This window comes from Berghia stephanieae, chromosome 3, assembly GCF_034508935.2.
Source record: "Berghia stephanieae isolate SIO BIC M18660-M18661 chromosome 3, UCSD_Bste_1.3, whole genome shotgun sequence".
NCBI lineage: Eukaryota > Metazoa > Mollusca > Gastropoda > Nudibranchia > Aeolidiidae > Berghia > Berghia stephanieae.
The window spans coordinates 71,137,013-71,153,617 of NC_088362.1; the positions used below are offsets into that span (position 1 = coordinate 71,137,013).

Genomic DNA, 16,605 nt, shown 5'->3' on the forward strand with positions numbered 1-16,605 from the left:
TGTTTTGGGCTGTGTTCCTTTTCCAAGATATGGTATGCCGTAGCACGGAAAGGCGTTGGCGGCATCACACACCCAAAATATTTTGATGCCATACTTGTCAGGCTTCGAGGGGATATACTGCAGAAAGGCACAACGACCACGGAAATTGACAAGTTGCTCGTCTACTGTGAGGGCTTCTCCCGGCGCATAGTGCATCTGAAGGGCAATCTGGAACTTGTTCCAAATGTCCCTGATTGGAGCAAACAGATCCCTGGCTCTTCGTTGGCTTCTCGTCTCCTTGTCGTCAAACCGCATGTAAGTCAAAAGAGACGAAAAACGGTTCCGAGAGAAACAAGCCCGTAAAATTTGCAGTCCATCCAAAACATCGAACAACATCTTTATATCTGTCATGTTTTCCTTCCTGGAGCCTGCATACAGCAAGCACCCAATAAGGGCAGAGATCTCATCCCTTGTGCAGACTGTCCATTTCATGCCTTTCACCCTCCTCCCTTCAATATTTGTGTATTTTACGCACTCGTCGATCATGAACGCCGTGAAAAACAGCAGAAAGGCGCTCTCTGGTGTCTCCACATGTCCTGTTGCGGGAGTGCGGTCATGAGGTAACCTCAAAATATTGCGGGCTGGCGTTTTGGTAGCTGCAGGTTTGGTCTTACTCCAATCTACCATCCGTGACCTGTAGCAGCCAGCATCTGAAGCGATGTCGTTGGCAACCACGGGCAACAGCTCGGTGTTGGTTGCAACCACAGGCAATAGCTCGGTATAGCTGGCAGTCTGCAAGTCATTATCATCCTCATCATCATCATCATCATCATCCCCACCAACTGCTTCGTCCATTTCACCATCCTCAACGTCAAACTGATTCTGAAATAAATCTTCTTCAGATGAAGATTCCTCTTCAGAGCTGTTCTCCGGCTCAACAGACAGGAGTTGTTCCATATATTTCTGTCTGCCATTTCACTGTTAAAACGAGAAACGTAATTTACTTTAGTTATTGAGTCCATTGAATGATAAAGAACTATGATACAGAGTCTATCCCGGTTTAGTAACGTTAAATGGACTGATAGCATTTGGTATCACAAGCATGACGATGGCTTGTACCGTATGAAGGGACCCCACCACCCATTACTGTTGATAGAAGCCAACATGGAGAGATTGTGTGGAAATAACTAGAAATAATCTGACTCACACTGAAACCCAGGATTATTGGATCTGTTCACTATCAGCAAAAATCATAGAGGCTAGCTAATCTATTATCATCTTTATTTCTTTTTACAACACACTCTGTGTCCGTGTCTCCTGAAAAGAACCAACGTGTAAAACCTGCAATGTCCTTACCAACTTCAGCTATGCACATGAACTGGCTGCTAAGTAGTAGGACTAGTTTGGGTTACGTCATAACCATATTGTACTAGTTTATACAGCTAATGATGAATTTATACTAATTACTCACCTCAATAGGCAAAATACAAAACTGGCAATTGTAGTTGTAGAAATATATCGATATTTTGTAAAAGCAGAAGTAATAATATTTGTAAACTGTCGCGGGCAAAACGAGTAGAAAAGGTCATGAGTACACATGACATAGACTACACACGGCTAGGTCAGGTCATGACTCGGCGCATTCTTTGAGGACACAACAAGATTATTTTGTGGAATCATGCCAAAATCAACGTTCAAAAATAACCCATTACAACCAATTGATACCAAAGTCAGAAAGTGCACTATAAATTAGTATTGCGTTGATCACTCTGTTGTATTGTAAATACAGAAACATCTGTGTAAATAGTAATCTATTAAGACATTCTCCCTGCCACTATTCCAATAGACTTATACAAAATATCTATAAATTTTGCTTTTGGCAAAAAGAATGCCAAATTGGCAACCATAGTTGATACGTAAGTAAGTGACACGTCGGGCACGCGGGTGGCGAACGTATTCCTCTCTTCGCTTGTCGGCGGGTCTGAAAGACCACGCGAGTGGCGAATGGGGCATGAGGAATAAACTCTCTTTGTGCGTTACCGGGTCTAACAGACCCCGCGAGTGGCCGCGCTAAAGAATTTTATAGGGTTGTGAAAAAAATTCATATAAAATACAATTTCCATGAAAATTAAAAAAACAACTCAACCCACATTTAAAAAAATGGTTGAAGGAAGCATATCTAGAGTTTCAAGTTTTTATTTACTCATTCAAAGACACAATGAAAGAATATGTACTTGGGGTGGGTCTAATAGACCCACGAGTGGCGGTAAAGGTTAATACAGTACAACTCGTCCATAACAGCCTTTTACACTAGTATACAAACAATATCTGCCACTGTCTATTGCCAGCTATACATTCACACCAGAGTAAATCAGGTAATCTACGTAACATGTCTTGAGACAGATGTTCAATGTGTTTGTTATTGTTATAGTCTTTACACAGGATGATAAGGGCCTAATTAAATCATGTTTAGGCTGCTCATATTTTCTTTGAATGTCAATCATTACACAGTTGTCTGCAGCTTTTAATTATTTTTTTCTTTTGTTTTATTGTTTAGTTTTCTGTTTTTGTTGGTTTTTTTTGGTCTGTTTTTTTCAATTTTTACATATTGGTCCATTTTCATCTATCTTCAATTTTGTATGATTAAGATGGGTCCAGCCAACAAGTACCAGGCATAAATTTATAACAAAGGTAGATTTGACTTTTTATGGTGGCAATTGTTTAATCTCCTCTAATTTTAAAGATAATCGTGTGGTTTTGTGGTGTAGAATTAGTGCCTTACGACTAACAGTGTCTCTGTCAAAAGATTCAATAGCACATCGCAGGCATCGTGTCTCATCCACATGTTAAGTGTTGCTGTTGGCTTTTGACTTCTTGTAAAGCACTTTAAGCACATTAAGTGGAAATTATCCTATACAAAGGTACATTTTTAAAAGTTTAATTTTTAAAAAATGTTTTTTTTTATCACAGGCATAAAGTTTGTAATAACAAAAACTCAGGTCTGCTGCAGACAGTGGACCTGTTCTGGGTGTGTCCTAACACCAATGCCTTTGAGTGGTTCAAGGACCTGTTAGTCAACCTTGAGAGAGAGTCCAGGAATAAAAACTTTGCCAATTTCCTGAGGTACAACATCTACTTGACTCGTGGATGGGATGCAAATCAGGTGAGTTAAAAAGTTACAGTAATAATAATAATCTTAAATCTCTAGGTTGTTTTGGTTATGGTCTAGTTTGCAGGCTGCCTCATATTTAAATTTTGTGTTTCATGAATTTAATAGTTCGAGAAAAGGACAGGCAGTGTTTGACGACTTCTAATGACTTTTTAAAAAAATTTAAATGGCAAAATTGCATAAAAGGAGGGTCACTTTTCTTTAGCCAATGAAAGCTGAAAATTACATGCAAACAGAGAAAATACAATCAAAACATTAATGTGAGAAAGGTTAGACTTAGGACCCATTGGATTTTGGCTAAAAGTTCGTAAGTAAATTAATTAATTAAATTCAATTGAGATTTTATATAGCGCAATATCCACTAAACGTGCTCAAAGCGCTTTACAAGGGGCCAACAGCAACACTTAACATGTAGGACAGGACATGACACCTGTTAGGCGATATTATAATTTTTCGGACAGAGACAACAACAAAAAAACCCTAACGCCGTAAAACCCTTAAAAACAAAAAAAAAACAAAAAACAGAGACAACGCTATTAACGGCCAGGTACTCATTCTACAACTGAGTACGGTGAGAGAATGTGAGTAAAGAGCATTTTCCAAGGACTCAACTATGCGCTGCGCGAGGTTCAAACCCAGGAACTTCCGATCCGAAAGCGAGTGTCATACCACAAGATCACATAGCCTTATACTAGGACGTGTATTGTGACATCATATTTCGGTATCTGTATCATGATAGGTAAGGATTTTCACCTTTTTATATCTTGAAATTTGAAGGTGCGTGTCAACTCCTTTGTATGATTATTTCAGGCCAGGAACATCATAATGCATGATGATTACTCTGACTATGACGCTGTCACGGGTCTCCACCAGAAAACTTTTTATGGAAGACCTCAATGGGACCAGGTGTTCAAGGATTTGGCTGTCTCTCATAAAGGGTAAAGAGTAAATCATAGAATTATTATGAATAACTACGACTGCAAGTCTTTTTATGTTGAGAAACAAATCAAGACTCTGAAATGGCGGGTGGGGCAGTCCTCTAGCAATGGCACTATTTAAAAAAAAAAAAGAATAAGGCCCATGGAACGTTAAACAGTAACAATTTCCTGCTACCCTTTGGATAAAACTCGATCGCAAATGGACTTTCTGCCAGGTATAATAGACCCAACTACCCAATCACTGCTGGGTGGACAAGAGGATCAGAAAATATCTAGACCGCATCCGCCATTGGAATTGTTTCCCTTGCTTGTGAGAATAGTGCTCTGCCAATGGGCTATTGGGATCCTTGACTTACCTAATGACTGTGTGTGTTGTTGATTTACAAATGAGAAAACGAGGCTCAGTGAGATTTTTATCTAACACTCACACTTAATCTAATTCTAATCCTCAAAAAATAATGCATTTCTTGAGGCAAAAAGTACCTTAAAATATAGGATATAGAGAGTGCATGCATGTCTTGGTTAGCTTGTGTTTCATAAATTGTGAGCCACACCTTTGTTTTGTCATCACCCATCTTATGTGTAAAACTATTGGAACTAAAGGAAGGTGGTCTGAATTTATATTTGTATCACTCATATATATGTCTCTGTGTATAATTAATAAAAGCGGAGGTAAGATGAGTTGATTTGACCTATGAAATAAAGGAATAAAGAATTATTTTTTTTAGGCTTTAAGGTTTTGTCCTCAGGGAAGAAGTGTTTGCAGGCATTTATTTTTGCATGTGTGAAATTCCTATAAATTCTTACTGTCATTATCAAACTCAAAACCTATAGTCCATTATATGATCCATTAAAAAAAAATTATCACCAAATATTTATCATTTTTACTATTAATGTAACTTATAATTCAATTTTATTTTTTATTAATGAGCATTGATCAATGAGTCAGATAGAGGGAGGGAAGGCAAATCATAATTTTAGTTCATCATTGTTTCCATTCATTCTTCATCCCTTTATATTATCACAAAAAGGTAAATTTAAATCCAAATATTACTATTTTTACTCACTTCAACTTCAAGTTAGGTGTTTTATTTATGAGGCCTGTCATTTCCAAATTTTTCATAACAAAATTCTTTGTAAAAGTAATACAAACACCCTCTTCTTGTCGTTTACAGTCAGAAAGTGGGTGTGTTTTTCTGCGGTCCCAAGTCTCTGTCTACCAAGCTCCACAAGTTGTGTAATCGACACACCAACATCGAGGAAAACACCAAGTTTTACTACAACAAAGAAAACTTCTAATCTAGGAGCAAAAACATTGTACAGATATATATGACCCATTGCCTCCATGTGGTGTGATATTGAAACGAATGAAATCATAAAAAATGAGTTCAAAGATTGAATTGTAATTTAAAATTTGAGGAGTTTTGTATGCTTTTATTTTGGAAAATGGAAGTGAAAGTGAAAGCAATATTTGAAATCGCAGGGAAACAAAGTGTCAGAAAGTTTATAAAATATAGTCACTTCAATAAATTGCCAAGTTTTGATCTCTGGTTCACACAATGATAACACCAGATAGAGGCATTTGGTACATATAGACATTTACATAACTACGAAATGAGATTCTAAGGCTCAGACCGAGGTGTTTTGCTTTTAGAAAAACTCGCACATAGGAACAATTTTTACTATTCATGAAAGTATTACGCAAAATTATTTTTATAAGAGGGTTTTTATCCTAACGTTTACAATATGATTATTTATAATATATTTATGATATATCACTGCGATATTTGTTTCTTCCTCTTCACATTGAAAGACCTGACTTTGATCTATATTGAAATTGCTCTTTGTTTTTCATCTCATGATTGTAAAACTCACACATTTGCTCAAACCCACTCCTAGATCACCTGATAATAATGGATGTATTGGGTTTTCAATTAGAACTGTTTTAATAAAAAGATGATTGGGAGTTATTGATAACATAATTATAATTTTACAATCTGAGTTTATAACCTTAATGGAAATCACCCATTTGTTTTTTTTCCCTTATCTCTTAAACATAGTATTGAGATAAAGACTTGATAGTACACTCAAGCACGGAAATCTCGAACAAGTCGGGACTGGGCCTATTTGTTTGAGATTTGCGTGTTTACGTTTTCCGTGTTGAGTATTTTACAAAGGATATGAGGGAGGTAAATGTGGGTGGTCTTGATAAAAGTTGCATTATAATGATTATTCCCTATATTGTGAACTCGGTCAAGAGTCTAGAGCGAGACAATTCAATTTCCTTTCATCAGCCATCTTTTACACAACTATGAAGAGAGTGCAAAGAAAAATCTAACATCAAGATGGACGTGCATACTGCATGTTTTAACAAGGCAATGATGAAAATGCCGAATCAAAAAGTCACTGTACTCATTTTGAACCTGTAGATATGTTACATTTTATTCCAAATCCTCGCCAAAGATTACAAACATACAGTTCTCTTTTATTTTGATTTTCATGGCAAATTCTCATTCTCATATACCCTGAGTTCCAGTTCCCTGTCTTTTATGTAAATAATCACTGCCAGATATTGGTTTTAATAAATTAAGGTATAAATTGACCTCTCACAACAGCTCATGACTCAAATGAGCCACATTATATTGTCTATTTTCACTGTGCTTTAGCTTGGAACCCAAAAAAAAAGAAAAGATGAATTGAGTAATACAATTAAAACAATTTTACAAAGGGTTTTGATCAATTTAATTCGAAATTGTCTTTTGTTTGGGACAGTGCATTTAATATAAATGCCTTTCAACAGAATTTTTTTTTTTTAATTTTAAACATTGATTGCAAAAGCAAGTCGATTCCCCACTCAACCAATTCATTTAAATTTGTCTTTGTTATTTGCACATGTGAAAATCAACCATGCTGGCGCATACTTCTTAAGTGTTCAGTGAATATCTCAGCAAGTAATGGAAAATTAGCTTACATGTTAAGATGCTCTTTACTGGTATTTAATTTTAAAGTATATTTAAATAAGGAAAAGCATACTTTGGGTTTGAAGTTTTAAATGAAATTTCTAGGTAATAATAATAGGGATTTTATTTGAAAAATGAACAAGTAACCAAGCATCATTCTTTAAACTTGGAAATCAATGTTTCATTTTAATGTTACTGTTATGATTGTGTATTAAAATGCTTTGGTTTTAATCGAATAATTATTTATTTTAAAAATATTGACACACTCACTATTTGTGATTTGGACCATTCAACATTTTAATGTTAACATGTATTGACATTTTTAAATATGATTTTTATAGATTACTCAAGAAAGGAATAGGTATGTTTTTTTGCTTATTTCATCTTTTATGAGAGGATGTGCAAAAAGCTTATTTAAAAGGAGATGAGTTCATGTATACCGCACAATTACAATGTATTCAGTTTCCTTTTAATTGTTCCCATTTTGTTTCTCATTCACCATCTCATTATGGACCTGCTTAAGTTTATGGAAATATAATTAATAATTATCATATTTTATACTATATTTGTATGATACTATTTTGATCGATAAGACATTCCTATGTGTATTATATTTTCGATAAATATATTATATAAATTTACAAAAATGTTTCTTCATATGCATGATACTATTTATTAGCCTTTGACATGAACAAGGATATTGTTATTTATTCGCCTGATGTTAAAACAGTATTTAGGTAGAGAGAGCAAGCCCTCATGAGGTGTTGATACTCAAGCATTAGCATAGGTTGATGCCCCTGCTATTTATGCTGCCAACCTCACTTATTGCCAACTTGATGTTCAATATTACATTTAGTCTATCTCTAATTGTTACAATTCTACTTTTTCGCAGATCTCAAACATGACATTATTTTTTAGGGTTCCTTGATAAAATATAATTGATAATGATTACTAAAAAAGTTTTAAAGAGGAAAAAGAGTAAATCCAGACATATGATGGAAATCTAATGTCTGTTTTTAATTTTTTTTTGATAATTTGGGGGACAATATCATCATGTGAAGTATGAAAAAAATAATTCTGACCAAAATGAGAGAATTCATGTTAAGTCAGGGAGGGTATGGCAGCATAGGGAAATAAAAAATTGTATTTTTTTTTGTATGTGATACTATCTTATGATTTTATTGACCAAGATTTATTTTCACTGACTGGGATTTTGTTTTATAAAATATATATTGCACATATTTATTCTTTTTTAAAAAGAAACTTTTAGCTTAAGCCATATCAAGTTAAAATAGTTTTGGGTAATTGTTAGCATATATTTATTACAATTGGTCTTTGACAACAAACCACAAATAAAGACAATCTATTCTTGTATTTTGTCTTTTTTATTTTTTGTCAATTTTGTTTTCTGTTGTATGTTTGATATCTTTAGGATTAAACAGTTTTTGCAATACTTTAATGTCAGAAAAAATAAGGTGACACACACTCAAAAGAAAGTGTATCCCTTTTGACTTGAATGTTTTACTTGCACTATGTGGGTTTCATGAAAAGTTTTAGTCACGATAGCTCAGTTGGCAGAACTGGGTGGAGTTCTCGAACTCCCATAGTGGACAGGGAGGTCACTTACTATGTCTTCTCTACCTCCATATCTGTTTTCCAACTTGCTTTTCTGTCTTGAAATGAGATTACATAATGCTGAAAGCTTATATAGCGCTATAACTCCGAGACACCAGACTCTTAAGCGCTTAAATTACAATAAATTACTTTGGCTGAAACATACTCATTCACACACACAAGCACACACACACACACACACGCACATACACACACAACACATCCCAGACCTATCTTGCTTCTCATATCATCCACTAAAATTGAAACATATGTTTTAAGCGAACGTTTAAAAATAGACAAAGCTTCTTTTTTCATGAATGCTCTGTGGTAAGGTGTTCCAAACAGAGGGTCCGAAATGAGAAAAGGATCTCATTCCAGCATTTTCCCTTATTTGAGGACAACTAGTTTGGTGAAAGCACTGGCGAACGTAAGGGGCAGTACTTTCAAGACAACGATACACTAAAACACAAGCTTTGAATTTAATCCTTTTCTCAACAGGCAGCCAATGCAGGTCATGAAGCAGAGGTCTGGCAGAATCGCACCTACGCTTCATGAATACTAGTCTGGCAGTGCTGTTTTGAACAATCTGAAGACGTCTCAGATTATATTGCGAACCGCCAAACAACAGGTTTTGTCCCTTTCCTTGTCTGGAGGGAAACAGTAAAATATACAGTGCAACACATGTTCGTCGACGAATATGTGAACATGGCTCTAAGACAAGGGACTCAAACTGTGATGTAACCTACTGTACAAGTATGTAATCTCAATGTTTGCGCATCCTGTTCTCGTAGACTATTGACGTCACCTACACCTTTTTCATGGTAAAATAGTGAATATCATTCACTGCTGATTCACTCACTCAAGCAAAACACACACCTCCAGGCCATACAATACGGCATAAGGGGATGCATCAGTGTGTCAAAATATTGCAGTTAATATATGTTTTTTGTTGTTGTTTTTAAGGGGTTTTTTTTACGGCGCTTGCAACACATTTAAGTCATATCAGCGCCAGTAAAAGGGAAGAAAATGGGATAGTTAAAAGTTGTAGAATTACAATTAAAGCACCCAAGAAAAGGGAAGACAAAGGGGAATTTGTTCAAATAGGAAAAAGATGTAGATTCCAAGAGCACAGTATTAAAGTCCTTAGTTTGAGATCACCTAAAAGTCTTATTCAGATACAAGCACAGATCTCCACTAATAGGAATACACTCAAATGTTTACAAATCATATATAATACACAAACAAAACATAATACAGTGCATAACAGAGAGATGATTTACAAGGAAAAAAAATATCATCTCCCAAAACTAACTATACAGTTGACTGTTCCCCTCTCAGCCAGGGTATGTGGCCAGGATAAAACCAAGTAATCTCATTCCAGGGCAAAGACAAAAAGCCAGTTGGAAAACAGAGATAGGGGGATAGAAGACACAGTAAGTACCTCCCTGCACACTATCATCATCATCATTGCCTTTTTCACCCTGGGTCAGGGTATAGGCCACAGACAAACAGTTTCCATCCTTCTCTATCCTGAGCCAACTTTTTTATCTCATTCCAGGTCTTACCACTTCTCTGTATATCAGCTTCTTTAATTCTTCTCCATGTTCCTCGTGGCCTTCCCCTTGATCTTCTGCCCTGAGGGTTCCAGTCCAATACTTTCTTTGTTATAGTTGAGTCATTCTTTCTAAGCGTGTGTCCACCTCCATCGTCTTCTTCCTATATCCTCTCCTACTGGTTTCTGCTGTGTTCTTTTCCATACTTCTTCATTTTTTATTCTATCCATCCATTTTATTCTGAGTAGCTTACGCATGCACCTGTTTACAAAAATCTGTACCCTCCTTATACATGCCTGTGATGCGTTCCAAGTTTCACATCCATACAGTAGGACAGACTTCACGTTTGAGTTGAAAAGTCTTAGCTTTAGTTGAAGGGAGATATCTTTAGTTCTCCAAACTCTGTTCAAAGATGTGAATGCAGCCTGTGCCTTTCCTATTCGTGCTTTCACCTCTGCTTCCGTGCCTCCATCCTTGTCAATTATACTTCCGAGATAGCAGAAAGTGTCTATATCTTCGAGTTCCTGATCTTTTACTTTGATCTGCTCCTTTGACGCGTACCTATCCTCAAGACCTTTGACTTTGCAGGGTGTATTCTTAGACCAATTGATTCCGAGAGGCTGTTTATAATTGTGGTTTTTGCTTGCATCTGGTCCTGGGTGTGGGACAAAAGAGCCAGATCATCTGCAAAATCCAGATCATCCAACTGTGTCCAGGGGGTCCACTGTATCCCATTTCTTCTCCCTTTGGAGGTTTCCTTCATTAGCCAATCAATGGCAAGGATGAACAGGAATGGAGAGAGCAAGCATCCCTGCTTGACACCAGTCTTAATTTCAAAGCTGTCAGTCAGCTGATCTTCATGTACAACCCTGCAACTTGATCCTTCATACATTTCCTTAATGAGGTTTACTATCTTTTCAGGGAGTCCATAATGTGCCAGAATTTTCCACAATGTTGCTCTGTCAATACTGTCGAAAGCCTTCTCGTAATCCAGAAAGTTGACAATAAGAGGAGAGTTCCATTCTATAGACTGTTCCACTATGACTCGCAGAGAGGCAATCTGGTCGGTGGTTGAACGGTTTTTCCGAAAACCTGCCTGTTCGTCCCGCAGTTTAGCATCTGTTGCATTCTTAATTCTCTCTAAAATAATACGGTTGAAAACCTTTCCTGGGATAGAAAGAAGAGTGATGCCTCGATAATTATTACAATTACTGAGGTCCCCTTTCTTTGGAAGCTTGATAAGATGTCCTTCCTTCCAATCCTTTGGGAATATCCCGTCATTCCATATTCTCTCAAATAGTGGGTGCAGGGCCTCAGCATTTCTTTCCGCATCAACTTTTAGAGCCTCCGGTGGAATCTGGTCTGGTCCAGCAACTTTCCCCCTTTTCATCTTGTTAATGGCACCCACAATCTCTGCTATCGATGGTGGATCACAGCTAATTGGTAGCTCATTCCTTGCAGGCAAAATTTCTGGCTGGTTGTCTGGTGGTGGTCTGTTCAGAAGGCAGTTGAAATGTTCCCTCCATCGTTCAGATTGAGCCTCTTTTCCAAAAATAGTTTTCCCATCTTTGTCTTTGACTGGTACCTCTGGTTTCCCATATTTTCCAGCAAGTGTCTTGGTAGTTTGATAAAGGATCCTCATGTGTCCTCCAGTCGCTGCTGCTTCTGCTTTCTCTGCAAGTCTGTTCATGAATGCTTCCTTGTCTTTCTTCACAGATCTTTTGACTTCCTTAGCTATGGCTCGATACTGCTCTTGTGCATCCAGTCTTGAAGCCCTTGTTCGGCTTGCATTCACTTGTTCCTTCCTTGTTCTCCTCTTTTCAATAAGGTCCAAGGTGGTTGGACTTATCCATTCTTTATGTTCCGATTTCTTTACCCCCAATACCTCGTGGCAAGTTGTTATGTAAACTTCCTTGATCTTTGCCCAATGTGACTCTACATCTATGTCCTCCTCGAGCTCAGTAAGAGGTTGGAATCTATTACTCAATTGTAGTTTGAATTCCTCATTCTTTTCCCCATCAAGTGCATTCACCTCGAATTTTCTTCTTGTATGTGATCTGGCCCCGTGTTTTCTGAGTCGGAGCTTAAGCATTGCCAATAGCAGGTGGTGGTCTGATCCAACATCTGCCCCTCTCCGTACTGTCACATCTTCCAATGAACGTCTGAATCTACGAGAGATACAAAAATGATCAATCTGATTCTCTGTCACACCATCTGGTGAGACCCAAGTTGCTTTGTGGATCCTCTTATGGGGGAACACTGATCCTCCAATCACCAAACTGTTGAATGCACAGAAATTTGCAAATCTCTCACCATTATCATTCATTTCTCCCATGCCATGACGTCCCATGATACCTTCATAGCCTACGTTATCCTGTCCCACTTTTGCATTAGCATCTCCCATCAATATGTTGATGTCTTTCCTTGGCAACTTGTCAATGACTTGTTGTAGCAGACCATAAAATGTATCTTTGTCCTCATCTGTTGCATCATTTGTTGGGGCATAGATCTGTACAATGTTCATGCTGATCTTCTTACTCCGTGTTGTAAAGGACGCCATGATGATCCTTTCTCCGCATTGTTCCCATCCTCTCAGTGACTTCTGGGCAAACTTGCTTAGAATTATTCCTACTCCCTGTGTATGAATCCCGCCCCCTCTCCCTGAATATAAAATCTTCTCCCCAGACTTGAGGTGTTTCTGTCCGGATTGTATCCAGTGGGTTTCGCTTACTCCAAGTATATGCAGCCTGTATCTTCTCATCTCAGTCACAACTTGAGAGCTTTTTCCTGCTTCATACATGGTGCGAACGTTCCACGACGCAATTCGAAGCTGCTTGTTTGGCGAAGACGTCATCGGGTCAGCAGAGTCCTTTCGGCTTTGTCTGTTGTCCTTCATAAATTCTGTAATTCCAGAAACTCTTCGGTCGCCCAAGCTAAAAAAAGGATTTGGTTTGTCTGTCTGTGTTTCTGTAACGGTTTGAGTTTAACGGAAAGGGGTGTTAACCCTTTGCCAACCCCCAACCTGGAGGACCAGGTGACTCAAAGATGGGGGAATCACACACCATTAGTCGCCTTTTACGACACGCTGGCTTGGCGTTGGGCTATTCTTGACCCTCTCAGTTCAGTTGAGGGACCCCGGACACCACACGGGGACTGCCCACTATGGAGGTTAGGAACCTCACCCAGGCAGTAAATATTCACAAACTGTTGGTTTGATTGTTTTGGGTGAGTGACAGGAAAGTACTTTACCGATCCGTACAACATTGGGCCAATATGACCCAGCACCGCACATTTACCCCCCTAAGTTGCAAATGTTAAAAAGTAAATTTATTCTAGACATGCCTCAAGTAACCATTTTTACATGTTATGTACAGTTCAAGAATTTGGGGTAATTCAGAAGCACATGAGTAGTCTTTGGTCAAATACGTATTAGTGGTACAAGGCTGGGTCATTCTGGCCGATGGACCTTCATATAGAGTAAAATACACTCATATTATTATTACAAACCGTGTGAACCTTTAAAAAATATGTGTTGACACCATGGGTTCAACTGCACAAATCACCAGCACACAAAAATGTGTCAAAAGTTGGTAGATTGAAATATTCTACAATATAATGTAGCAATGACTATGAAAAATGTTTTTTTCTCTTTTTGAGGAAAATTTTTGTCTAAAATCAAAGCCCTATCTCCACTGAGTAAAAATGTTTTTGAATTTTGAAAATCCATTCATAAATAAACAAGTTATGCAGTTTCAAAGGTGTCATTTATTTGGATGACCCGCAAAGAGGAAAAAAACGCGAAAATATGGGACGCTTTTTCGGCAATTTTTTTCGACCTTTGGTTGTATCTTGCGTAATAAGTGGATTAAAAGATTGAAACTTGAAGAGCAAATTAGGATGGTGTTTTGTAAAATACGGGAAAATTTCACGTCATATTCATATGAAATTTTACAACCAAAAAGAAGAAATGTTCATGTATTACCTTGTCAGCGACAAAACCTCCATGCCCGGTAGTTTTAGAAATATTTTACTCCAAAGAGTAAAAATCTATTTTTAACGGTCTTCTGGTAATCGCACGAGTTTTGTCGCTTGACATAATCTAAAATGACCTTTTTTCTAACTGTGTGCCAACTTTCAGTCATATTCATCGATAAACAGCATCGTAATTAATTTTTTAAAATAGCATATACGAAACGGCTTCGTCCCATATTTTGACGCGAATTCGGGCACTTTGTAAGCGAAAAAGAGGCCCAAAGATTTGTGCGGGATAGTCATTGCAATATAATGGGTATCACTTTAATTGCATGGTATACAAAACAAAATACCCAAATGAAAGCATTTCTGACAGGGATAACAGATATCAATTCCAATTGGAGATAAAGGCCTCATCACATCTGATGTGGAAAGAAGTCAGAACTGCAACTGCAAGTTTTTGAAACTCCAACATGCATTGGACATATACCTTGGCAAGACAACTCAAAACACTCGTAAAATCAATCTTAGAATATTCCTTTACAGTTTGGGACCCACACCTACAATCGGATATTAAAGCAATTGAAACTGTTCAGCGCCACGCTGCAAGATTTGTCTTCAACGACTACAGCCCCTATAGCAGCGTAACAGTATTGATCACACAGCTTGAATGGATTCCCTGACAAGACAGACGGAAAGAACATCGACTAAGTCTCTTGTTTAAAATTACAAATAAAATGATGACCATCTCACCAGAAAAACTAGACATACAACTACAACGAAATTCATGCATTCAAAGAAAACCCCACTCAAAAACACTAAAACGCCAATCTACAAACCCAAACATCTTCAAATATTCAGTCTAAACACCACCAATGGTTGTCTGTCACATTCAACAACTCTCTCCGCCCTCGAATACAAATACTCAGAATTGAGTAACATCCCTCTACTTGTGACAATTCTAGATCAGTTGATGACACAGTTTCAAATGTTCCATCTAAATCTAAGAGAAAGCATTGTGGGTGTTGTCAAGGGTGGATGGCAGAAAAACTTCTGTCAATTGTAGCAAATGCTCTGTCTCAACCTGCAAGGACCATATGTTTTACTTTTGCGCAGAGTGTAACATGTAACCATACAGAACATCAATCATGCTATCCAACTAAAATAGACTTTTTAGAGGATTCATTGTTTTGCTCTTATCATTGTACTATAATCGTGCAGAGCACACACCCGCACACACCCAGAACAACGTATTTGGCTATATAAATGTATAGAATTATGAGAGAGAAAAAATTGGGTAGTTTGATTTATAAGTGTTCACTATGTAAATTTAATGTAATAACAACAACAATAAAAATAATAATGATAATAATAATAATAATGATGATAATAATAATAATAATAATAATAATAATAATAATAATAATAATAATAATAATAATAATAATAATAATAATAACAATAATTAATGATAGAGTAGAATTTATAACATTAATATCGCTTTCCACTACAGGCTCAAAGTAGAGCATTGTACGCTCGTTCTTGTAGCATGGATTCAAATCCATACTCACACACAGCCAGGATTTTTATTTCATGGGCACTTGCCAACCGTCAGTGATTGAGAAGCTAGAACGAAAGATCTACAGAAAAGGTGGACTGCAATAATAGACTGCCATCCTATCCAAAGGGTTCCAAACTATTATTACATACTGCATGCTTAACACCACAAAAACTGGGATAAGCTTCAGCATTATGAGCATTGCTAGTTTAGAGGATCTAATTTTATCTACTTAAGAGTTGGAGAGCAAGCACTGCATTGATTCTTATCGTATTTCTACTATTGGGAATTATAGAGGTCAGACAAACCCAGTCTTGTACCAAGGGCAAGTCTAGATGCCTTGTACTTGTAGTGATAAGGTTAAGATGGCTATGCCCGTACCCTTTTTCTATACCTCAAATGCTAACAGCTCTAACTGTGGATTGATTCAACTGAACTCTCCCCTGTTTGAGAAGCTCAATTATACGACTTCTTTTAGTTGGTTTTATGCAACTATATTTGAGGTATTATTGGTCAAAATAGCTAAAAAACGAGAATAAATTGTCATACACCCTCACCCAAAATAGGTACGCTCATTCCCCAAACCCGTACATGGATTGACCCAAACTAGTCAAATAAAAATTTTATAAGACAACAGGAAGATCAAATATAACACAAGAGACATGATAGTCCTGCACTGTATATTACTCACATTTTGAAATAAATAATAGTTCGAATTTGGAGCTAGGATGTACGGATTTAGGGTGACCTACCCTAGATGACCCAAAAAGAAAAAGCTTACCACAAAAAAACCCCCAAAAAACAACTGATTAAGGCTGCTGGGTGTATTGTAAATTTTAATAGAAGAAAAAGTCTTTTACTC

At 37.1% G+C, this 16,605-nt stretch overlaps 1 protein-coding gene across 2 annotated transcripts in view; it reads left to right on the forward strand.

The window, feature by feature from the left end:
- The window catches only part of LOC144968386 (NADPH oxidase 2-like), a 26,893-nt gene extending 18,473 nt beyond the window's left edge, over positions 1-8,420 (forward strand). The window contains exons 14-16 of one of the 2 annotated variants that reach the window (XM_078906679.1): positions 2,950-3,142; positions 3,959-4,086; positions 5,262-6,776. In XM_078906679.1, coding sequence (XP_078762805.1) covers positions 2,950-3,142; positions 3,959-4,086; positions 5,262-5,385 — 445 coding nt within the window. In that variant the 3' untranslated portion in view covers positions 5,386-6,776. Of the gene's footprint in view, positions 1-2,949; positions 3,143-3,958; positions 4,087-5,261 lie in introns of both variants that reach the window. The other variant, XM_078906678.1, reaches the window with a different exon arrangement.
- Positions 8,421-16,605: the final 8,185 nt, after the last annotated feature.